The sequence below is a fragment of the Eretmochelys imbricata genome, chromosome 15, assembly GCF_965152235.1.
Source record: "Eretmochelys imbricata isolate rEreImb1 chromosome 15, rEreImb1.hap1, whole genome shotgun sequence".
NCBI classification, from domain to species: Eukaryota; Metazoa; Chordata; order Testudines; family Cheloniidae; genus Eretmochelys; species Eretmochelys imbricata.
The window spans coordinates 1,686,170-1,698,485 of NC_135586.1; the positions used below are offsets into that span (position 1 = coordinate 1,686,170).

The 12,316-nt window shown below is 45.5% G+C and overlaps 1 protein-coding gene across 6 annotated transcripts in view; it reads right to left on the reverse strand.

Moving 5' to 3' along the window:
- NF2 (NF2, moesin-ezrin-radixin like (MERLIN) tumor suppressor) overlaps window positions 1–12,316 on the reverse strand; it is a 93,537-nt gene that overhangs the window by 19,664 nt on the left and 61,557 nt on the right. For 3 of the 6 annotated variants that reach the window (XM_077834650.1, XM_077834654.1, XM_077834656.1), the window contains exons 13-14: window positions 11,050–11,155; window positions 1,181–1,308 (exon numbers count right to left, since the gene is read on the reverse strand). In XM_077834650.1, coding sequence (XP_077690776.1) covers window positions 1,181–1,308; window positions 11,050–11,155 — 234 coding nt within the window. Of the gene's footprint in view, window positions 1–1,180; window positions 1,312–11,049; window positions 11,156–12,316 lie in introns of all 6 variants that reach the window. The other 3 variants (XM_077834649.1, XM_077834653.1, XM_077834655.1) reach the window with 1 other exon arrangement.

A 12,316-nucleotide genomic window follows, 5' to 3' on the forward strand; every position in this document is an offset into this window, starting at 1 on the left:
TGTGGCACCTTAGAGACTAAAATTTATTTGAGCATAAGCTTTTGTGAGCTACAGCTCACTTCGTCAGATGCTGTAGCTCACGAAAGCTTATGCTCAAATAAATTTGTTAGTCTCTAAGGTGCCACAAGTATTCCTTTTCTTTTTGCGAATACAGACTAACACGGCTGCTACTCTGAACCCTAAAATGGTTAGTCACTCTTGACCTTAATTGTCTCCCATAATGCATTGCCTAGCACACTCTAGGCAACCAAGACTGTGACTCAGTACCGAGACCCAAGCAATAAACACATGGCCAAGCATGCAGAGATTGCAAAATACCAGCACATCCCCGGTTACCTTGCTAAGCGTGAGGCCCTGTTACGAACTGCACCCAAGCACCTGAAGAGTGCAGACATTCCTGCAGTGGATCAACACAGACAGAATATTTTTGTCCTTATCATTTGAGCTGTGTGGTTAGAGAGGGATGATGTGATCTAGTGATTTAAGCACTGGACTGGAAATTGGAAACTCCTGAGATCTTATCCCAGCTCTAATCCTCTCCTTTGTGGCCTTGGGCAAGTCATTTAACCTCTCTGTATCTCAAGTTTCCCATATACAGTAAAAACATAGGAACTGCCATACCGTATCAGAGTGTGGTCCATTTAGTTGAATATCTCACCCCAACAGTGGTCAGCACCAGATAATTGAGAGGTTCAAGAAATCCCAGAATGGATAGTTACGGACCAACCAGACTATAGGGGAAATTTCATTCAAATCCCAAGAAGTTAGTAGCTAGCTCATGTCCACAGCAGATGAGTGTATATCCCATCTGTTTTTTAACATGGTAACTGAACAGGTTTCATTGTTCAAACCTGTTTTGAATCCTGCTAAGCTCTTGGTCTCAATGAATCAGGATTCCACCAGGGCAACATAGAGAACCCATCCTGGAGGACAGGAGTCTAAGTTTCTTAACAACTACACCACATGCCTGGCATGCTCCAGCAGATTGAAATGTTGGTCTGCTCCAGCAGATTGAAATGTTGAGGCCTTCCCATTTTGCCTCACATTGCCACCAATCAGAGATCTACCATTTCAGAACAATAGGCCAAATTCATCAGGCGTAACAACATTCATTTTCAGTTGTGCTAGACAAGGAACTATTCTGACTTGTGCACACAGACTGTTGAAGCAAGCTACATACTTCTCTTTCTCTATTTCCATGGAAAGTCTCTTCATGTCTGTATCCTTGAAGTCAAAGGAGAGGCTCTCACTGATGAGGTTGAAACTTGGCAGGTCAGCAGGCAGCGCTGTCATACCTGAGTTCATGGGCTGCTAAAGAGAAAGCACAGATTAATCATCTTTGGACACACAGCCACTGCTATCTGGAAGCATTCTGTAGCAGAAAGCTAAAAAGATAAGACAATGGCTGACCCTGTAATACAAGAAGCTACGTAATTGTGCTTTAGTGAAGAGCTGGCTCACTGACTGCATAGACAATGCTGGCGATGTGCTAATTCACTGCATCCCTTTTGAAGGACGTTATGCTGCCTCCAACGACATTGATCAAGAAAGTATCTCATTTACTGTGTACAGGGGTCTGAGAGTATTGCTGGGACAATGTGACTCATACCTTCATTATCAAAACCATCGGAAGAACCTAGCATATGCCACAGTGGAAATAAAAGATAACTACTTACATTAAACATAGTGCCTTTCATGCTGAAGGATTTCTAACACTTTAAGCACTTTAGGAGAGACAGCATGGCCCAGTGCATAGAGAATTGAACTGTGACTCAATGGACCTGGGTTCTATTCCCAGCTCTACCATTGGCCTGCTGAGTGACCCTGGACAAGTCACTTTGCCTATCCATGCCTCCGTATCCCCATTTTACAGATGGGGAAAATACTACTGACCTTTGAGATCTATTGAAGAAGAGCACTATATAAAAGCTAGGTATTATTTTTATTTAATATATATACAAGGATCACTAAAGACTGCTGGAAGGCAGCTGCCTCTAGGGTGAAACTCGGCAGCTATTTAACAGTAAAACTGCATACCAGTTAAGGACAGGAAGCAAAGGGTGCTAGTACAAAACCCTCTATGACAGAAGAATCAATTGGAAGTGCAGAGAAAAGGGTGGCAGAATGGATTTACCCAAATCAGAAATCGGTCAGGACCTCAGACACAACACATCCTGACCCTTGCAAAGTTCCATGGTATATTCAATTGTCACGATTGGCCAGAACATCCGTTTTAAGCTTCATCTGGAAGATGGCACCTCATCTCTCACACACCATCCTCTAGTATTATGCTGAGGAACCGGCCCATTATTGCCTCAAAGGAAAGAGTGCCATGTACTAAAATCACCAACACCAATTCCTGCACACACTATTCCTTTAAGGTCTCCTAGCCAAAGGCTGACCTGCCCCAACTTTGTCTGTCTTGGGGGATCATAGCAAAAGGTGTTATTAAAGGACTACAGGTTGGCGGGAGGTTTGACAATAACTGTCAAGAATAAGGCCATGCTTTGTGTGTATTGACTCTGGGACCGAGGGCAGGAACTGTCTGCGAATTTCACAGACTAGAATGCTGTGCTTGGTCTCCCTCCCTTGCTCCCTAGATTAAGATAATCCAAGGACTGTTATAGCTAGTCCAAGGCTGGCAGCAGTAGGTCTGATGGGATAGCAATGGATTTACTCTGCACAATAACTCTCCCTCCCTTGCCATAGGCATAAACTTCACAGTCAATAGGAGCTTGTCCCTCACTTGCAATGAGCAAATCCAGTGAGACATCATTTCATTTGTCCTGAAGAACTGGAGCTGAAATGGGAACATATTGTACAAGCAAAAGCAGTGAGAACAAGGCAGCTGAAGCTAGATGCTTGGCCTGGCACAAGGGTTACGTTAATTTACCCACTTTGTGCATGCAATGTAAATAAGATTTCCTACTCCTGTTTCTTTTCCAACACACAGCTTATCCTGCTGCTTTTGTGTGCAGTGCAGTCAAGTTAATATTGCTGTGAGACTCTTCAAAGGGACACCTGTGACTCTAAATTCCAGAATCTCAGAGAGAGAGACAAAATAGACAAAAGTGCCTAAGTGACTGAAGAGCCTAAGGGTATGTCTACACTGCAATCAAAGGTGTGACTGCGGCATGCATAGACATGATCGAGCTAGCTTGAACAACAATAGCAATGAAGCCATGGCAGCGTGGGCTAGCTGCTTGGGTATATACCCAGTGTCCTGGGAAGCGTTGTTCAGCCCATGCTGCCGTGGCTTCAATGCTCTTGTTATTCAAGCTAGCTAGATCACATACAGACTAACACGGCTGCTACTCTGAAAGCTAGCTTGTGTAAGTCTACACTTGCTGCAGTCACACCTCCTGACTGCAGTGTAGACAGACCCTGAATCTCATGGACTTTCAGTGGGACTTAGGCACTTTGGACAGCTTTACCTGTATGAAGTTTTCTGGCCTATGCAGGAAGTCAGACTAGATGATGATAATGGTTCCTTTTTTGCCCTTAAATACTTTGTCAAAAAGTTACTAGATTTCAAGTTTTACAAATTTGAACAGTAGTTTCAGATATTACATCTGCTGAGCTCCCATGCCAACTTTCTGTGGTTATACAACTACAATCCTCCCTCTCTTCACTGTTGCTGTATGGAAGAGCCACCTAAGCAGGTGAAGAACAGGCTAACTGATCATATGCACCGGAGAATGGATAGGGAGCAAAGAACAGTGAAACCAATTATACACAAAGTGCTATCAGGTACAACAGCTTCAAATCTGGGGGAAATATTTTCCCATCTCACGTCTCTCATTTGCAGTAATCCTAGGTTACACTTGTAACAAGAAAAGGAGTACTTGTGACACCTTAGAGACTAACAAATTAATCCGATGAAGTGAACTGTAGCTCACGAAAGCTTATGCTCAAATAAATTTGTTAGTCTCTAAGGTGCCACAAATACTCCTCTTCTTTTTGCGAATACAGACTAACATGGCTGCTACTCTGAAACTTTTAACGAGTGAAGGTGAGAAATTCCCAGCGCAAACGGTGATTACTAAACTGAGGCGGTTTAAGAAAAGGTTACTCACCTGGTGTGGTGACTGAGGTTCTTCAAGATGTGTATCCCTGTGGGTGCTCCACTTCAGATGTCGGTGCATCCCAGTGCTGTCAATTGGAGATTTTCAGTCTTGTGTGTCTTACTATGAAGGTTGTAACTGCCTTATGGCCTAATGATTACAGGCAGGTTCATGCAGTGATTTGTGGACTAGTGTTGAATACTGAGATGAGGTTGATCATTGTCATGAATCTGTTCATTGGTAGTGCCATTCTGACCTGTATGGAATCAAGGTGCACCCCGATGAAGTCCAACTGCTGCACGGACACAAGGGTTGACTTCTGTATGTTTATTTATAGTTTTAGGTTCCGGAAGAGTGTGAGGGCTCTCTGGGTGATCTCTGTCGCTGCCATCTGGGTAGGGCCTTTCATGAGGCAATCGTCTAGGTACAGGATAATCACTGTTCCTTGTCTGCAAAGGTGTGCTGCAACTACCCTGAGAGTTTTGGAGAAGACCTTTGGTGCAGTGGAAAGACCGAAGGGTAGAACCCTGTATTGGTAGTAGTTGCTTCCTACTGTGAATTGCAGGAATTGTCTATGAGCTGGGTGTATGGTAATGTGGAAATATGCATCTTGTAGATTGAGGGCTGAAAACCAGTGCCCACATTCCAGCGCAGGTATTCTCATACCTAGTGTGACCATCTTGAATCTCTGGGATTGGACGAACTTGTTGAGCATCCTGAGATCTAGGATAGGCCTCCATCCCCAGTTTTTCTTCTGGGTTAAGAAGTAATGGGAGTAGAAACCCTTCCCCCTGTATTGCAGAGGTATAGTTCCACAGCACCGAGTTGAAGAAGATGGTTTACTTCTTGTCATAGAAGGTGCTCATGAGAAGAGTACCTGAAGAGGGATGGGGACAGGAGTAAGGTGGGTGGGCAAGAGGTAAAGGGGATAGCATAGCCAATCTTGACCTCTAAGACCCAACAGTCCATGGTGATTGTTGCCCATGAACGGTCGCAATCGATGGCCAAATAAGCGAGATGTATTTGTCAGTGGTGCTGTCTGGTGGGGGAGGTTGTTCAGACCCTGGACCAATCTTTCAAAACTGTTTGTTCACTGTCAGCTGTGATGAGACTGTTGGTAGCCAGAGATGGTCTCAGTCTTTGTCTTTGCGTCTCATAGGGTCTCTGGAATGATGCGTCTCTATGTTGTGGGTATGGTTGGTAGCGCTTCCGTTTGGTGGGACGTGTGTAAGTACCCAGTGTGCAGAGAGTCGCTCAAGACCTCATTGGTTTTGGTGGAAAATAATTTTTCCCTATCGAAAGGGAGATCTTCTACTTTCACTTGCAACTCTTTTGGAATTCCTGAAGATTGTAGCCGTAACACCCTACACATGACCACCACTGTAGCTGTTGCTTGTGCTGCTGTGTTAGCGACGTTCAGGGATGCTTGCAAGGCCTTTCTGGCTGCCAGTTGTCCCTCCATCAATATGGCTCTAAATTGGCCCTGCTTCTCTTCCGGCAGACTGTTGATAAATTCATATAATTTGCCAAAATTATTGTGGTAGTACTTTGTAGGAGAGCACTGTAATTGGCTACTCTGAACTGCAAAGTTGCTGAGGAATAGACTTTCCTCCCAAAGAGGTCGAGCCTCATGCGGTCCTTGTCCTGCGGAGTGGACCTGTAATGTGGATGCTTGCCACGTTAGTTTGCTGCCTCATCTACTAGAGGGTTGGGTGGGAGAAGAGTAAATCCATTCCTTTGGCTGGCACATAATATTTCCCGTCTGCCCTCTTGCACGTTGGTGGGATGGTAGCTCGTGTTTGCCATACCTTCTCTGCTGTTTCCAGGATGGTGTCATTTATGGCCAAGAAGATCTTAGAGGTGGACGAGGTTTGTAAAATCTGTAATAGTTTGTACTGTGTGTCCTGGACCTCCTCCAGGGGGCTGTCCTTGCTCAATGCATTTCTTTTGAAGAGTTCTTGAAACTGTTTGAAATCATATGCCACGGTAGGCGGTGGTGGCATAATGGCTTCATCTGGCAATGAAGAGCAATTGTCAGCGCTCTTATGAGGAGGGCTCTTATTCAGTGTTCTCCTCAGCTACTGAGGTTTGTGGACTGGGGGATGATCTGAGTTCGCCTGTAGGTGGAGATACTGGTCAGATATCATGAGCCCTGTATGCCGCCTATGGGGCCTAGGGTGGCCATTGCATGGGGATTGGCATAGGGGGACACATCCAGGGCTGTCTATACCATGGATGGACTGCGTGCCTATGCTGAGTTTTAGACCGTAAAGGGTCCCCCTGCTACTCCGCATTCTGTAGGGGAGGAATGCTGCGAAGAAAAGGCACTCTCCTCCTCTTCGTCATTCTCTTCGTCACTCAGCATTGATGGTGCAACAGGCGGTATAGGCTGGTCTGTGGCGATGCATTCTGGAGAGCCATCAGTACTGAAGAAGGGGGACTGAGGTACTGAGGAGGCTGAAATGTCTGTTTGACTGAGAAATTGTTGTGATGCCATTGCTTGCAGTACTTGTGGTACCGACAATGTAGTCTTAGATGGAGCCATAGAGTGAGCCAGTGTCTTGCAGCTCGATTTAGCCTGTGTGGGTGGCACCATCTTGGACTCTGTCCATCGATGCTGACAAAGTCGATGGCGCGGGTGGTGGCGGCATGACTGTCAGCGAGGGTCTCTGTGCAGTTTCTCACACCACTGCGGTTGGTGCCGTGGAGGAGGCATGTCTATGTTTATGCCTTGACTCCGTGTCTCTTGTTTTGGACTCAGCAGATGGCCCAGTACAGACAGTGCTGGAGGTGCCCAGTGCCTTAAAGGTGCTCACCTGTGTGGTGGTCAGAACCAAGGACAGCGACCAGTCAGAAGAAAGTCTCTTTTTTTGTGGTTCTCTCTGCGGAGAGGTCGATACTCTTTTCTTCGAAACGGTCGAGGACTGAGCCTTGTCTTTAGTTGATTCCGAAGTGGATGGGGAGGTCTGTTGTCCCGGTTCGGTTGGAGCGATTTCTCCATAAGAATCAGTTTGAGGTGGAGATCATGGTCACACCTGGTTCTCACTTTGAGACTACTACAGTGAGCAAACTTTTGAGGGTTGTGCAACTCACCAAGGCATCGGAAACACAAGGAGTATCCATTGGAGACCGGCGGCATCGCTTTGCGGCAGGGGCCACATCTCAAAGCTTGGGGAACCAAGCATCATTCAGGCAGTTGAGTGTTCCCAGGGGGAACAATGATGAAGTAAGAAAACAAGTTTTTTTTGAACTAACTAATCTCTTATTAAGTATACAACTAACTTATCTAAACTATTTCTTGTAGAAGATGACATTGGAACACTTCCCCAGAGCTCTGTCTCAGGCTGAGGATGGTTGAGAAGGAACTGAGGGGGTCAGGTCGTGCACTAGTCAAGGTGCCAACAGCAGCACAAAACCACTACTATGCACACATGGCCCTGACAGACACTGCTGCCGAAAATCTCCAGTTGACGGTGCTGGGCCTCACTGACACCTGAAGTGGAGCACAAAAAGGGACATCACTCGAAGAACTTTTGCTTTTCCTCCCTTGAAGTGATTTTAACTGCACAACCTTAATGCTGCACTACCAGTCTCTTGCACTTAATAAATATAGACTAACAGTCTGCATGTTAGTCTATATGTATTAATATAAACATATCAAGAGGTAAGGTTTAAGTGCCTGAAGGCATGAAAGACACTGATTGGCAGAAGGAATGGAGACAAAGCCATGTCACAGTCATGCCCTGTAAGTTGCCATCATCTTTTGTCCTTGCCAGCTGGAAAACTTGGGGCAAGCACAGGAGAACTGGTTATGCTAAAAGGATCAAAGAAAGGTAGACAATATTTAGAACTGCCTGGAGTGTTCAGTATCCAAGGAAAGTGAAGTAGGCTGAGGGCACACTGAAATAATGAGATACAAGAGGTACCATGAATGGAAAAAAACAAAGGGCTGGGGTAGATCATTAAGCAAGGAGAGGGAGTGAAGGCAGCTGCTGAGAGCGGAGATCAAGAGTAGCATCTGAAAAGCATATCATTGATTATAAAGGATCCATCACGCTCTTCTCAGAGCCTCAAGGGGGTTCCCCCCTTAGCTACGTAGAGACCCTCTTGCCTTCCCACTGATGGGAACCTGATAACAACTCCCTTTGGAGCCAATCAGCCCCAACTGAGTCACTGAAGAGTGGTGCAAAGAAGCCTCCTACTCCTGCTGATCTGAGACTCAAATTCACATACTGGCGCTAAATAAGCCTAATTCTCCCTGCTTGGTAACATAAAAAAACCTAAAAGCACACTGGCCATGGGCTTCAAGAGCTCTGAGAACAACTTAGCAACTTTTATAAAGCATATCTGCTACCAGTTTGTTTCATGGAAGACTGAGTTACAAAAATAGTAACAGCCTCCTCCTGTCCTTTCTGTAGCCTAGCCACCTCCTGCTCTCCTCCTCCAATGATTTAGTTGGGGTTTGATCCTGCTCTGAGCAGGGGGAGGGACTAGATGACCTCCTGAGGCCCTTTCCAACCCTGATATTCTATGATTCCTCCTCTCCTTCCTTAGGCAGCACAGAGGTATTGGATCCTGCCGGCTCTGGAGTTGAGGGACTGCGTAACCAAAGTACAGGAATGAGACAAGAATGAATATGTTTAGTGGGACAGGCTGATTAACAGAGAGAGGAAGTCTGGGTACTGTACTGTGTACTAGACAGAACTACCATTCACCTGAGGGACACATCTCCTGATCCCCCTTAAGCCACTATGTTCTTATTCTCTTTCTTTGAAGGCTCTTGCCCAGCTGGGTCCCTCTGCATGCTGGCAGGGAAGGAGGACTTACCAGAAGCCAGCTCGCTGAAGCAATGTGCAAGAACAGGATTTCAATACATATCACTTGACTGCCCTGGAACACACATGCAGCAGAGCAGAGCAGAGCAGCGCAGCAAGAGAGAGACCGCATGGTAAAAACAAAACAGACAGGCACAGCAACGGAAGGACAGGAGAGAGAGCTTTAAAAATATGTACATAGCAAAGTATTGCTGTACTTATGAAATTACAATGGCCATACTCGCACACTACTGACATTTGGCACCTTGGAAAATAGCAGCCTTTGAGCTGGTGTGACGTGTTGGTACCTGCAGAGTTAACCCGAAGGGCAGAAGCAGGAGCACCAGCAAATCCACAGGGAACCTCTGCAATGTAACTGAGGAGGAGAGTGAGGCATTCCATTTCTTTCTCCATACTGGGAGGTCTAGTGGGAGAAGGTCCCCTGCCTCTAAGGAAAGGAGGGGATGTGGAAGGAAGGCAACGTAACACAGCAGGAAAAACAATTCTCTATTCAATGCCTCTAGGACAGATGCAGCTGGAGGGGTGGAGTGAAGCTTGATTCTGTCCAACAATCTTCCCCTTAATTATACTTCCATTCTATAGGCAAAATAGATCTACGCTGGCTGCTAATTAGCACAGAATGAGACAGAGGCGTGTGTGCAGAAGAGGAGAGAACTCACTAGTCTCTGCTTTGTGGGTTTAACAAAGGACAGACCCACCAGCTTGAGGGAGCTTGGAGCTGCAATCTCCTCACAGCTGTTGGTACTTGGCTGATATGACCACTGGGCTTGCAAATCACAATCCTCCACCATCTGGGTACGACAAAGTCATTATTAGAGTTATTGGACTCCAGCAGCCTGTTGGTCCATAGTGTAGTAAAGTTAGTTGTGTTCAAAGAGTAGGTTTATGAAGCAGAGAGGCAACTAGCACTCAGTGGAGGGGCCCTAAGTCTGGAAGTATCAGACATTTAATCATTGCAGTCTCTTAAAATAATGACAGGTTTCAGAGTAGCAGCTGTGTTAGTCTGTATTCGCAAAAAGAAAAGGAGTACTTGTGACACCTTAGAGACTAACCAATTTATTTGAGCATAAGCTTTCGTGAGCTACAGCTCACTTCATCGGATGCAAGTTTATGCTCAAATAAATTGGTTAGTCTCTATGGTGCCACTAGTACTCCTCCTCAGTCTCTTAAAAGTTTCTGATCATTTGCAGATAGCTTTGGAAAATGTGGACGAGAAGTCATTTACTTCTAACCACCTTCATGCTGCTTGTTTAAACACTTACTTGAGGTGATGGCATTTCAAAGAAAAATTGAAATGGTGAAAGGTTTGGTAATTGCTCAAGATGGGATGTATCTGTGGAAACTATTCACATCCCTTCATGCCACGATCTCCCACCTCTTGGGACTAACAAACAACAGGATGGATAGCAAGGCCACCAGGTGTATGCTGCAGGGTAGAGATCACTTGATGGCATTCACAGGTCCCAATAAGATTCACAGCAAAAGAAGCAAAGCCAGGAGGAAAGGAATTGCCAGACTGGATCAGAACAACTGTCATTTAACGCAGTATTTGGTCTTCAATGGCAACCAGTACCAGATCCATCAAAGGAAGATGTGCAATCCTCTTACTAGCAGTTAGAGTAATCTCTCACAGGGGAAGTTTCTTCCTGAACACAGGGAGGTTGGGTTAATGCCCTGGAGCATATGTTTATAGGTTCTGATCAATTTTTATCTGATATAAGGAAACAGAGGATGCCCTTATTCACACAAGTGTTTAATCCTATTTTGAATGCTACTAAGCCCTTGGCCTCAATACTTTATATTTGTCTCCATAGTGTTAACAAAACACAATTTTTATTCAGTTTAAATCTGTTGTCTTTTCAATTTCATTTGTACCACATTGTTCTTGTATTAAGAAAAAGGGTAGATGGGAGACAGAGTGAAGCAGTCTGTTCTCTGCTAAACTGCAGACCACCAGATCTGGACTTGGCTGAGGAGCACAGGAAATAGTTTGCAATTCCCCTTACTGAGTTCCACAACAAAGTAGTCTCATAACTCCCCTGATGAGGAGGTGGCACTATGGAAAACAGCCCAACTTCTTTCAAAGCCCTCAAGTGGATGCTGCCCTCTTCCTGGGAAAAAAATGGAGCTGAAATACAAAACACTCTTACCATGTAGGATGACTTGCTGGTGATCTCCAAGAGCTTCTGCTTTGCTCTCCGCTCGGACTCTCGAGCCTCCTGAAGATCCTGCTTTAGCTGATCAGCCTCCTTTGCCCTATGCACAGTAACAAACAATGACAAATATTAAATCAGAGATGGACAGGGAAGGAATGGAGTGGGATGAAAGTCAGAGAAGGGAAAATGGAGCAACACCAAAGTGTGGGTGTAGCGGGGATTGGGATTTATCCGGAAATGAGATCTATTAAGCTGAAGAATAATTTCCAAAAGGGAAATGGTGGAAACCCAATCACTTGAGACCTTCCAACTAGACTGGACAAATACTGAAGAAAACAAATCTGCACTGGACTACCAAGGATGGAGAAGACCAGCTAGATTACCTACCAGGTCTTCTCCTTCTAGCTAGGATCTGATACTGCAGGTGGGGCTGTTACCCGCTCAATTTAGGACACCCTAAATTTAAGGGTTTTTCCCCGCCAATTTTAGTGGTGAACTTCGAGTTTCACCCAAGACTGGTTTAATATGGGGTGGGAGAGGGGCTAATCAGGTCTCAGGCCTACAGGGCAGCGGAGAACCCAAACAAAGAAGCGGCAGGAGATCCACATCACAAAAGGGCAAGAGCTAAAATCTGGATGTTGTGTTAGCATTTGCAAAAAGACTGACACCTGAACAATAAGGTCAAGCTGCTGGAGTTGGGAGGACAACTTGGGAATACAGTGAGTGATTAAAATCAGAGCAGAGGTAGGAAGCTTTGGCTTGGGGAGTAGAAGGTTTGGTCTTCTGAATATTAATCATCTACTGAGGGTTGTTTGTCTAAAAGGAACAGAAGAAAATGCCCAAAAAGTCCTATATGGACTTTAACATGCCAATCTCAGGGCCAAAGGGTTCTAACACTACCATTTATCCTTGACGTATGGCAGCTCCTGAGGACACTCCCTGGGTAGAAAGCAAAAGGAAAGATGACGAGAGAGAGAGAGAGGGAAGCCTTCTTTGCTCCATCAGAATTTACAAGGAGCTCAAGATAGAGAAGGGATGGCTGGGGATAAAGCTATTGAACAAGCGAGAGGGCTGAAGCCCAATGCACTCATAAATGATAACAGGGAGGAAGTTAGTTCACCCACTAACGAAATGCAACGTGTGACAAGAGCTCTGGCATACCATAGGCTCTGAATAACACACAACAGGGACTCTGGCACAAAGGGTCCCCAGGCCCAACATGCAACAGAAGCCTCGTGACTAGTCAGGAAGGCGAGAGATC